Source organism: Lissotriton helveticus, chromosome 1_1 (genome assembly GCF_964261635.1).
Source record: "Lissotriton helveticus chromosome 1_1, aLisHel1.1, whole genome shotgun sequence".
Classification (NCBI taxonomy): domain Eukaryota; kingdom Metazoa; phylum Chordata; class Amphibia; order Caudata; family Salamandridae; genus Lissotriton; species Lissotriton helveticus.
Genome location: NC_136057.1, coordinates 2,014,619,169 through 2,014,632,089, shown reverse-complemented (window position 1 = coordinate 2,014,632,089; position 12,921 = coordinate 2,014,619,169). Strand labels below are relative to the sequence as shown.

General features: G+C 45.9%; 1 protein-coding gene across 2 annotated transcripts in view; it reads left to right on the top strand.

Annotated features, from left to right (window-relative positions):
- LOC144776241 (putative ferric-chelate reductase 1) overlaps window positions 1-12,921 on the top strand; it is a 605,038-nt gene that overhangs the window by 114,164 nt on the left and 477,953 nt on the right. For both annotated transcript variants that reach the window (XM_078659261.1, XM_078659260.1), the window contains exon 2: window positions 1,519-1,717. In XM_078659261.1, the coding sequence (XP_078515387.1) occupies window positions 1,519-1,717 (199 nt within the window). The remainder of the gene's footprint in view (window positions 1-1,518; window positions 1,718-12,921) is intronic.

The following is a 12,921-nucleotide window of genomic DNA, read 5'->3' as shown; positions in this document are numbered from 1 at the left end:
AAAGGATCACTTGTCCTGATCAACCTTAGGTCTGCAGGATGGTTGGGGGGATTTTCTGTCCCAATATTAAGACCCTCATGCACGTGATGGGTATGGTGGTGTCTTGAAGCGGTATATCTTGATTCTTCGCTTATATTTCACGTGTGTGCATAATCATTAGGTCTACTTAGGTTATGCAGCCTCCACCAGGAGGATTTTACCCAAGGTTGGTGCAGTAGTGAGCCAGAGATAAAAAGACCAAAAACCAGGGAGACAAAAATTTTAATAAGTCTGATTTTGGGTCTGGTAAACTCAATAGTAGTGCATCCGGTTTTACTGGTTTATGAGTTACAGTTGCACTTTGAGTAAAAAGGGGGTTAAAAGATTGGTCGACATGTTTCTGCCTCAATTGCCTTATTTCTAGGACTTACGGGCATTCATCAGGACCGTGAAATAACGTGCAAAAAATATAATACAGTGTTCAGAAGTGAGAAGAAAAAGGTTATTGACCTGTTCCTATGTCTTGGAGGTCTTATGGTACCTCGCGCATTACTTATGCACACTTCCTTCAGCCGGTAGAGATATTGGAGCGGGCTATTGCGCCTCGTCCTCAGCTTGCTGTTGTGCGCGCTGCTCTGACCGAACCGGTTCGGTAAGAGCAGAGCAGCGCACACAACAGCAAGCTGAGGACGAGGCGCAATAGCCCGCTCCAATATCTCTACCGGCTGAAGGAAGTGTGCATAAGTAATGCGCGAGGTACCATAAGACCTCCAAGACATAGGAACAGGTCAATAACCTTTTTCTTCTCACTTCTGAACACTGTATTATATTTTTTGCACGTTATTTCACGGTCCTGATGAATGCCCGTAAGTCCTAGAAATAAGGCAATTGAGGCAGAAAAATGTCGACCAATCTTTTAACCCCCTTTTTACTCAAAGTGCAACTGTAACTCATAAACCAGTAAAACCGGATGCACTACTATTGAGTTTACCAGACCCAAAATCAGACTTATTAAAATTTTTGTCTCCCTGGTTTTTGGTCTTTTTATCTCTGGCTCACTACTGCACCAACCTTGGGTAAAATCCTCCTGGTGGAGGCTGCATAACCTAAGTAGACCTAATGATTATGCACACACGTGAAATATAAGCGAAGAATCAAGATATACCGCTTCAAGACACCACCATACCCATCACGTGCATGAGGGTCTTAATATTGGGACAGAAAATCCCCCCCAACCATCCTGCAGACCTAAGGTTGATCAGGACAAGTGATCCTTTCTCCCTTGATTATAACACTTATGGTTATGCCACTGAGATAAACGTGTGTGTCTTACATCTCTGCCCCATTAGGAAATTTGAACACTCGCTTCCCTGCTTGTCATAGTTAATCGGGGCAGCAATTATTTCTCAATTTGTATTTTTTAAACTCAAATGTTATAAGCACAACAGAAAGCAGAAAATATAATTAAAATTATGAACCACTAAATATGCATGTGCCGCACGCAGTTCCTTCTAAAGTGTGTTTTTCTTTCTTTTCCAGATGAGGGACTTTGTATTCGTTGCTGTCGGAATGAGCTCTTACCTGCTAGTGATGATACATTGCTATCCAAACGGGCAGGTCGCTGAGGTCTGTGACTCCTTGTTACCCAATCACGGTGGCAGCATCCCACAGACTTCGCAGGCCCCTTACACAATCACAGTTTCATCTACAATATTTAGTCCAGGAGACCAAATCACAGGTACAACTTTCTAATTTATGAAAGAGTTGTGTTATTCTAAGCAAAGAAGAGAGCTTCGAAATGCTGAACTTGTTGAGTGATGAAAAACAAAATTGAACCAGCACTGGCAAAGCCAGTAGGTTTGACATTCTTTATACTATGCCAATGCAGTGTGAGAGGGAGACCCAGAGACCTTTTTGGTTTTGTATGTTTATTTTGTGACCGGATCTTTTGAAATAGGAAATACAAAAGAAAAAGTAGCCGAGTTGTAAGTAATGTTGAGGGTATTTTATTGTAATGTAATGTGTTCACGAAAGTGCAGGTAAAGTGCTAAGCTCACAGCAGTGCAAGTGTTTGAAAGCATGTTTCCTCGAGGTGCACGTTCAAGCAGTTAACTGAGCAAAGCAGGCTAATCCAAATATTGTGTCTCTGAAGAGGGACATTTCCATCAATTTTGCTGCAGGCCCAATGCTCCCCAACTCTAGCTGTGTGTTTACTACAAAACCTGGGAGTTTAAGGCCCATTTTTAGGTCTAGCCTGAGGCAGCACATGTGCTACTCTGGCGAGACATTTAGTAGCTGCTTAGAAAAGTGCTACTTTGCAGGCCACCAGCTTACTATCATGCGCACAAGCGTGCGCCTGTCGTGCACAGCTGCCATCATGCACAGCTGCCATTTGGCTTCTTTTCCAGCAGCCCGGCCGCACTTCAACTCCACCCCCTCCCTCACCGCAAGATCGGGTGCATTTTCAATTTCAGCCCGCCCGTGCTTTAAATCCCTGGGGGAGGAGCCGAGACGGACGGACGTGGACCGTCTCGGCTCCCGGTCCGCGCGTTGCTCCGGCCCGGAGCCCAGCGTCCTTAGGAAGCCCTCCGCGATGCGCACGCTTCTTAACTGAAGCGGAAGGTGTGGGGCACCTGCAGGGCTGCCCCGATCGCTGCTGGTGCCACTGGAGCGGCGTTGATACCGATCCCTGCCTCGGACCCAACATGGCGGCCGCCCGTTACCAGCCCGGGCTCGACAAGGACGAGGAGCGGAGCCTATGGCGTCCTGCCGGATGCGAATCTGACAGGCACTGGACACTCGAGCGGTACGTAGGGCTCTAGCCGCGCCCCCCGCTGCCACCCACCGAGACTCTGCGGTATTCCAGGGGGCACACCAGAAAACGGCCGGTGATTGACGGCGGCGCCCTCTGCTGACGACGACGACGGCGCCGCCTCGAGGCCATCTTCACTCACCAGCTCCGGGGGCCATACCTCCGCTCTCCACAACAGACGGGCCTGGGCCCGAGAGCAGAGATGTGCCCCCCCCCCCTTGCTGACCGCGCTGCTTCGTGCCAACGGTGCCTGACTCCAAGATGGCGCCCTTGTGGGACACGCTTTCTACGACCGGTAGCCACAGGCTCCAGGGACGTCAACGCATCCCAGGGCCAATGTACCCACACACAACTCTCTGGGAACCAGCGCGACCGCATCCATAGCGTCAACTCGGCCTTCACCCCACACGCTTGACGCCACCACCCACATTGTACTTAACTGGGCTCTGGTGAGAGGCCCCTCCTTCCCTTCAAACCTTGCTTCAAACTGTGCTGCCTCCCATCTCTGCCCGGGCATCTTTCTTCCCTGACCCTCTGGTCTCCGGATTGATCTCCTCTGCCCCAGCTCCTCTTGAACGATGAGGATGCGACTTTGCTGCGGACTGCCCTTCTCCCCCTGGACCTGCTGGCTTTGTCAGCCCTTTTCCTGGACTTTCAGACTTGGACCTTCGTGCTCCCCGCCATTTTCTCTGTATGACTTGCCTCTTCTTCTAACTTTCTCCTCCGCCATTTTAGCGTTCTCTGACCTCCCCCTCTGTCCTTTCGACTTTCCTATTGTCTCTCCTATTGCCTCTGACACACTCCTCTCTGTCTTATTCACCACTATCTGCTTCCCTCTCTCGTTTTTCTCACTTGCCTGCCCTTCTCTGTGACTCTTAGAGTATATCCATGTCTATCCCTTCCCTATGTATATAGAGATAACTCTAATCACTAGTATATGCTGTAGACCGCTGTGCTCTCCACCATTCCTATGTGACTCTTAGAGTATATCCAGTCATATCCCTTCCCTATGTAAATAGAGATAACTCTAATCACTAGAATATGTAGTAGTCCGCTATGCTCTCTACCATTCCTATGTGACTCTTAGAGTATATCCAATCTTACCCTTTCCCTATGTATATAGAGATAACTCTAAGCACTAGTATATGCAGTAGTCCGCTGTGCTCTCTACCATTCCTATGTGACTCTTAGAGTATATCCATTTGTATCCCCTCCCTATGTTGATAGAGATATCACTAGTATAGGCCTTGAGTATATCCATTTGTATCTCCTCCTTGTGGGACTTTATCTCTTGTACATTTGCAATTTTTTCTGTTTGTACCTTTTTTTTGTAACGCATGTAATCCTAAGTCCGTATGCTTTCATCTGGTTCTTATGTAATGCAAAAATTAGCAATAATTTTTACGCATGTAACCGTCAGTCCTTATGTTTTCAACTGGATCCTATGTAAAGCGCTCTGACACCTTCGGGTAAAGTTCGCGCTATATAAAATTGCACAAATAAATAAATAATAAATCCCTTCCCCTCCCTCACCACAGAGCAACCCCCCCCCTCACCGCAAGATCGCGTGCATTTTCACTTTTTAAAAAAGCGCCTGCACAGCCTGAGAGCCAGCGCTCGGTGCCACAAAAGAGCAACGTCTGATATGTTTCTTCTCACGAGGCAGCTGCTATCGTGCACAGCTGCCATTTGGCTTCTTTTCCAGCAGCCCTGCTGCGCTTCAACTCCACCCCCCTCCCTCACCGCAAGATCGCGTGCATTTTCAATTTCAGCCCGCCTGCGCTTTAACTCCCTCCCCCTCCCTCACCACTAAGTATGGGCGAAATTTGCGAATTCGCGATCCGCGAATTCGTGTGAAATCGAATTCGCAATCTGCAAAACCCGCGAATTTGCGGATTTTTGGTTTTCTGCATGTTCGCGGGGCTTTTTGCGTGTTCGTGGCCGCTTGCACGGCGAGGTTACCCATGCGGTAGTGTATGGGCGCGGCCATCTTGTTTGCGTGACGTGTTTCCGTTTCGGGGCGCTAGTTGCATGCTTGTGTCGTATGCGGCGTGCGATTACGTGTTCGCAGGTGTTTTCGCGTGCTCGCGGGCGAAATATCGCGCAAACTTACCCACGCGGTCCTCAATGGGCGCGACCATCTTGTTTTTCATTCATTGCCATGGTTCTGTGCATGCTTCGTAATCCTCCTTTCATCTGTGCAATCCTTGGTTTCTTTGGACTTTTTTTGGATCTTTTCTACTCTATATCTATCCCTTTTTTTTCTAGGTCTATATTTTTGTGTTTTTTTAAACTTTTCGTTACTTTTAAAGCTACTTTTTTAAACTTTTTTTTTCTTTACTTTTTCCCTATTCTTTTCTTTTTTTTTTTTTCTTTCTGCTGTACAGGACCATGGCAAAGGGAGCCGGGAAGGGTCCTCCACCCCGTACCCGGCTCCCTTGCGGGCGGTTACGAGGGGATGAAGTGATGGCCTGGGAGATATTCAGCACGGTGGAGATTTTTTATGTGCAGCGCCATCTCCCCAAGACCGTGACAGCAGGGGGCAGGCTCGCGTCAGGTTATGGCCTCCGGGAGCGTCCCCAGCTGTGGGGAAAGGTGTGCCGGGCCATGCGGAGGGTGTCAGGGGTCCGGCGCACCTACCAGCAAGCGACGCACCGGTGGTCGGACCTCCTTGACCGCGACCAGGACCTGCTCGATGTGGAGATCCCTGGCCTTGGTGAGTAGCTATTTAATAACTACTTTGTTTTCTTCTGCTCTGTGTTATTATATTGCTAATATATGTTTTTCCCGAAGAGCAAGAATGCTGCCATTTCGATTACATTGCAGGTAAATTAACGTTTAAATAGCTTCTGTGATTGCAGGTGCTTGCCTGCTCAGTGGTGTTGCTACTATTTTTACTTGTTTGTAACTTTGTGCTCATTTGGCCTGAATATTTATGAGTGTAGTACTTTACAGAACTGCGTAATGCTAGGGAGACTAGAGACTCAAGTCTAGTCCTTCCTTTGTACTCCTGCTGCCACTAAGAAGAAGAGATAGTGATGGATTGATAGGGTCAAGTTGAGTATATTATGACTTGTTATTAGAAGTAGTAATAGGACATTTTTTAGTGCTCTGCAATCATGATGACGGACTGTGTCTGTCACGTCGCGTGCTGCTGAGTGCTGGCAGGCGTAGTAGAACCTTTTTGTTGTTGGTTTAGTTAGTGATTTACATAACTTTCCAAGTAGACGCTCTGCGAATCCAGCAATACTGTACTAGTATCCTCCTAGTTGACCATATCAGATGGGTCAATACATGTAGTGCAATTCTTGCTCATTTGTTTCCCCGAGACCATTTAGGATTGTGGTCAAAGAAATCAAATATTTCCAAAAAAACAATCATCCATGTTTGTGTTTATTTCATGATCATCAGCACCTTCCAGGGGCAAGAGGACAGCACCACCCCATACTCCGGCGGAACAGAGTGGGCAGGAGGAACGGTCCACTGCAGGCTCTCTTGCTGGCCCCAGTAAGTAGTTCTGTTGTTAATATAATTATACTTCCCTAACTCTATTTTTTACAAAATAGTCTTTGATCTTCTTGTAGACTGTTTCTACATTCTTATCCTGCCTCTCTACCATCACTCTCGGTGCTACTACTATTTACTAATATTTATGAGTCGGTCTGTGTAGGTAGCTAAGCTTGCCTAGTCGGCAAACGGTTTTAAACAAAACTCTGATCCAGCAATAGCTCTAGAGGCACTCCGTGCGCTCCTCTGGGTTGCCCTTGCTGTCTATTCCAGTCTTCTTAATGTTAGTGCTTTGGCAATTTCCAACAACAACATGTCAATGTCCACCAAGAATAAGCTAGTAGTTGTCTTTTTGATTTGATAGTAGCACATACCATACCGCTAGTCTTTCAGGGACTATTCTGCACATACAGAAGTATGGACAAGAGAAATAGGACATTGTTGATGATAGGTGCAGTTCGACTTTCCACATACCTCGGTCAGAAGTAGCTGTGCGGGACTCGGGAGCCCTCACCTTGTTGGAACTTCAAGTCCTCCTGGTGGTGATGAGGAGTAGTTGGTTCTGTCTGTAATTATAAAAATGTTGCACGTTAAAGAGCAAGCATTCATCAGTTGTGCCAAAAAGAGTTGCATGTTATGGCTAAGCATATAAGTTAACACCCTCCCCAAAACCGTGACTTCTTTTCACTCCCAATAATTAAAAATTGTTTAACATTTTCTCTTCCATTACAAGACGAAGTAGGGGGTGGTGTATGGCATCTAAAAATATGACATGTTTTTTCTAGGCGTCACAACATCTGATGCAACACTTGCCTCCACCTGTGCCGGGGCCAGCAGCGCGGAGGGGTCCACTCAAGCGGCGGCGCCACCAGGAGGAGCTGAGGGTGATGGCTCAGCAGCGGCGGACGGTGGTAAGTTATTATTATACTCCTTACTTATTGACATTTTAGAGTAGGCTCGCAAAGGAGTGTATGATGTACTGTACAGTAGAAAGTACACTACTACAAGTACACTGTACTGTTAAGAACAGTTACTGATTTAGAACTACATTTCTTTTAGCCAATCACAGAGAAGACAGTCACCCTTGACTTAGCAATAGCATTAGTGGCGGTAGTTCTCAAGTAAGCAATGGCCCCCTCTATTTGACTTCAAATCAGCTGGGAAACTTTTATCGTGAAGCCAAGTCATATCAGATGAACTTGAGGGATGTGATGAACGAAAAGGGAACGAACTTAGGGTCAATGGAAGGACGAGCGAGTCGTAACATTTATGACTAAGGAATGATACTTGTTTTTGAATGCAGGCAGAGGTGGCTGATAGGAAGGAATCCGATGCATGGCTGCTTGAAGCAAGGATGGTTGGAGGAGAAAGAAAAAATGACTGCCTGTGTGGGTCAATCAGAAAATTCATGTGTGGTGTGCATTGCAATATATATTTTGGGTGAAGCTCATATGCAAGTCAAGACGGTGGTTTACCAAATAAAATGAAAAGAGTGTTATTTGGTTGTTGAGAAAAAGTAAAGTTGTTACAGTTGAGACATTAAGAAGAATGATAGACGTTTACTTTGGAAGCCTGGATGGTATCTTCTTCCTCATACATAGCATAGGTGTATGTAGAGCACACGCTCAGTGCATGAAGAGTGTTACTTTGTACGAACAGCATGTCCGTGCCAGAGTAGCAAAGCAGAGGAAATCCAAATACTAGAAGTTGTGATTGTTCAGAAATTCTCCCTTGACTAACAGTACAGTAGTTTAATTTGCAAGCACAGCATATATTGTGTATGTATTGTATAGTTGACAATTATATCAAGTCCAGTCCCTTCCTCCGGCAATTATGGTTACCACACTCACTCCCTATGTTCATAATTTCCTTTCTGCTGTGTTAATCATGGGTGGACTATCGCTGTTGTTCACTCAATCTATCAGAATAAAGCACCTAAAGTCATGGATCACATAAGCAAAGAGATCATGTGATCGGCTGGAGACATGATCAGAAATGAATAATCTTCATTTTCCTTTTGTAGTACTGAAGGCCCGGGGGGGCGGGCAGTGCGAAATATAAATTACATTGAGCAGTAGCCCTTGATGTAACCGAGTATGGCCAGTGCCACCCCTATACAAAAGTAAGAGCTTCCCTATCCCCACCTGCATATACTGCTTAAAGTAATGCATGCAAGTCTGCGTCATCATGGCTTGTGTCTCTTTTTCTTGGGTGCAAGTTGACTGAGCTGGCATTATGCCGGCTACCACAAGTACACGTACAAGTAATTTCTTTCGCAAAAGTAGAGAAAAAAAACGAATACTGGTGTACTCTCTGACTCTCTGACTATGTATTGAGTCCATAGTGCTGCCTGGTAGTAGAATTCCTGAAACTCCTACTGTTACAGGCCTACAAAGACGGCGGAAAGATACATGCCAAAATGTTATACTGTGCTTGCAAATTGCTAGTGTTACTGTGAGACAACTTTCTGTTGAATTATTTTGTGTTATTGTTAAAGAGTATTGGTTACATTATTTTTCTTTCTTTCTTCATATAGATGCTCCCAAAATGCTCATCATAGGGGAGATGGCTGTCCGGGCCAGGGCCCGGAAGAGGGAGGCCATTCGGGTTGAATATTGCCGGCTGTGGGCTCGGGAAAACGAGGAGGGAACATCAACAACCTCCTCCAGCACTGTCCCCGTGTCCACCAGCCAGCAGCCTCCATCCCAGCTCCATGCTCGGACAGCCCCCCCGCTGCCACTCAGCTGCAAGACCATCAGCAGCTGGCCCCCTCAGAGCCTGGAAGGCACGCGTGCGCCGCCTAACCTTACGAGTGGACTTCCAGGAGCGCAAGGTGGATGACCTAGAAAAAAAGCTCCGTGACCTCCGCAAGGACCGCCTGCCCAAACACCGCCGGAAGTGACTGTGTCCCTTGCCCTTTTTTTAAAGACTGTTGGGGGGTGGGGGGAATCGGGAGTTGGGGATTATTTATTTTTGGACTACTTGAAATGGACAATTGTTTGGGTTAGGGAGGGGTGGGACTAGTTTATTTTTGTTAGGGGAAATACATCATTATTCATTTTACATACTTCAACATAGTGTACGCTTTGATCTTATTTTGTGGGGTGGTGGGCGGGAGTTACGGCACGTTTGGTTTTCCTCAAACTTACCAGCATGAATTATCTAAAACGTCCAAAAAATTTCAAAAGTGCCACTAACAGAGTTAGTGAATTCAATTGGCCTACTAGTACTTTACTTGTACTACTATCAGTCTCTCCTCCGGATCCTAGCCCATCTTTCTACCTCCCCAAAATGCTTATCTTACCTGTGATTCGTGTTTGAGAATAGAGCTAGGCACAGCGCTGGCTGCATGGCAAATGGCGATTACACCATCCCGGACCGAAATTCCCTTGTTGTGGTGTTAGTAGGAGTGGTACCACACTAGCAGTAGCAGCATATGAAAAACAAAGTAAAAAAATGAGACATTGAGTGGCCTGAGAGAAGTATTAGAAGGAACAGTAGCCTAAGCAATGCTGAAGAAGTATGGGGAAAAAAGAATTGCATGGATGATTATGGCTACAACAAGAACAGTGACACAGCAGCGTAACACAACAAGTCTTCTTGACATGTAGGAGGATGATGTTGACGATGCATCCAATCGATGGTGGGCATGAAATTTAGAATTTATTTTAAAATACTCATTGTTGTCTTTTTACCCAGAATTACAATATCCTAGGATTCATCTAGGTGCCTTAAAATTGAGTTGAGGAGGTTGCTTGCACCTTATCCTCCCCAGCAAGTGTGTGGAATTATTGTTGTGATTTACTCACACCTCGATGAAAACCACACAGCCCGGGGGAAGAGGGTTCGGGTTTGAAACTTGGATGGGAATGGGGTTTGTGGGTAAAGTTTTGTGGAGAGAGGAAAAAAAACACAGCATGGACAAACAACAAATGAAGATAAACAAATCTTTGGATACGAAGCTATTCATAAATCTTTTAAGGGACATAAAGGAATTGCATGCACTACTGCATGCATGAAGTTGTTTGCTAAATGGATAGGTTTCTGTAAAGTAAGTAGTACTTTGTACAATGTACTATGAAGAAACAACAATGTGACAGTACAGGGCTGCAGTAACTACGCAATTTCACTTGCCTATCTGCCCTCCAAGAGAAAAACCACTTAGTACATTAAATTAGTTTAAAAAATAGCAAAGAAAGAAGTATACAATGGCTGGAGGGATGAATTGAAGCAGAGAGCAAACAAATGCACAGAGTCACACTCCTAGAAGTTCACATCAATAACATTACTTAAAAGATAAGTAGAAATGAAGATGGATACTGTAACTGTATGTTGTTGTAGTTGTCCTGTTGAATTTGGGAAGTTGCATGCATCCAGCCGTTCCTCTTTCGCGGTACTCCCCCATTCCATCCGACGCTCCGCCGATCAATGTTGGGGACCAGAAGACCCCTTGTCCACTGCCTGCCTGGCGGATGCTGAATTGCGGTTCGCTAAGCCTGAGGTCATCCTTTTTGTCATTGCACAGGGTAAAAGGCGGCCTGTAATTTTTGATGGAAAAACAGGAAGTGATATTAAAACACGACGGAGAAAAAAATATAAGGTACGCTGTGTAGTGCAAAATTAACACTTTCAGTTTCAGAGTCGACAGTATTACAAAACATACAAGCATCATTTCGAAAGTGCGTACTCTGAGTCTCCTTTTCAAGGATAAATAAGTGTGTGCGAAATTTGCGGATCTTTCCCCTCAAGTTATGTGTAAAGTGTAAACAGCGATTTCAGAACCCTAACCCTAACCCTAACTCGAACCCTAGGCCCTAACCCCCCTTTTTCACCCTGGATTTTGTCCAAACCACTTGGGCCCGATATTAGACCTTCCGAGCAATGCCCCCAGACCCGCCAACCCACCCGCAAAAAAGTAGAACCCCCCCAAACAGGCAAAAATGCAAAATCTCACACTTAGAATATTTTCGGCCTTCCTTCGATTCAGTCCAAATGCGGATTCCAGCTAGGCCATAACTCCTCTTTTCCACCATGGATTTCCTTAAAAGCAAATGCAATCAAATTAGACTGTGCCAGCAGTGCTCCCAGACCCTAAAACCCAACCCCAAAAACCTAGAACCCCCCCAAACAGCCCCCCAAAAACAGGCAAGTGAGCAAAAACGGAAACACTTTTTCAGCATGGATTTTGTCCAAACCGCTTGATTCCAATATTAGACCTTCCCAGCAATGCCCCAAGAGCTGCCAACCCACCCGCAAAAAAGCCGAACCCCCCCAAACAGGCAAAAAGCAAAAATGCAAAAACTCATACTTAGCAAAATTTAGGCCAAGTTCCCAAATCACTCCATGCGCGCTCTGCAGCTAGGCCCTAACTCCCCTTTCCAACCATGGATTTTCTTCAAACCACTTGCAACCAAAATTAGGCATGCCCAGCATTGCTCAAAGACCCCCCCCAAACACCAGGAACCCCCCCAAACAGCCCCCCGAAAACACGAAAGTGAGCGAAAAGTCTGAAAAGTGAAAAACTTTTTCACCATGGATTTTGTCCAAACCACTTGATTCCGATATTAGACCTTCCCAGCAATGCCCCAAGAGCCGCCAACCCACACGCAAAAAAGCAGAACACCCCCAAACAGGCAAAAAGCAAAAATGCATAATCTCACACTTAGAAAACTTTTGGCCTTCCTTCAATTCTGTCCAAACCCGCTCTGCAGCTAGGCCATAACTCCCCTTTTCAACCATGGATTTCCTTAAAAACAAATGCAATCAAAATTAGACTGTGCCAGCAGTGTTCCCAGACCCCAAAACCCACCCCCAAAAACCTAGAACCCCCCCAAACAGCCCCCCAAAAACAGGCAAGTGAGCAAAAACTGAAAAACATTTTCACCATGGATGTTTTCCAAACCACTTGCGCCCGATATTAGACCTTCCCAGCAATGCCCCCAGACCCGCCAACCCACCCGCAAAAAAGCAGAACCCCCCCAAACAAGCAAAAATGCATAATCTCACACTTAGAAAATGTTCGGCCTTTTTTCAATTCTGTCCAAACACGCTCTGCAGCTTGGCCATAACCCCCCTTTTCCACCATGGATTTTCTTCAAACCACTTGCAATCAAAATTAGACGTTCCCAGCTGTGCTCCAAGACCCCCCGACCCAGCACCGCAAATCTAGAACACCCCCAAAGAGCCCCCCAAAAACCTGCAATACTGGTATATTCAAAATATGGCAAATTGCGCTGTTCACAAAAAACAAACAGCAATTGGTTTCAACAGAGACAGACAGCCATTGCTGTCCACTGCATGCAATCTTCTCATTATTCATTACATGTTCTACTTTTTGTCAGCATCTTCTTCGGAAAGTGAGGGCCCACAGGGCAGCCTCTCCTGTCAATTTCAGAAGTAAGTCTGTCAACAATCAGCAAGCATGTAGTCAGTCACTAATTTCAGTCCCACTTGAGGGGACTCTTCTATGAAGACAAAGTTTCTTTATTCTCCATAATCCATCCATCTGCCTTGAGGAAAATGGATAGGGGGAGTCTGGAGGAGGAGGATAGAGGAGCATGATTGAGTTGTGAACTTGTGAACCTCAGGAATGCAGACTGCGGCACCTTCAAATCAATAAGGAA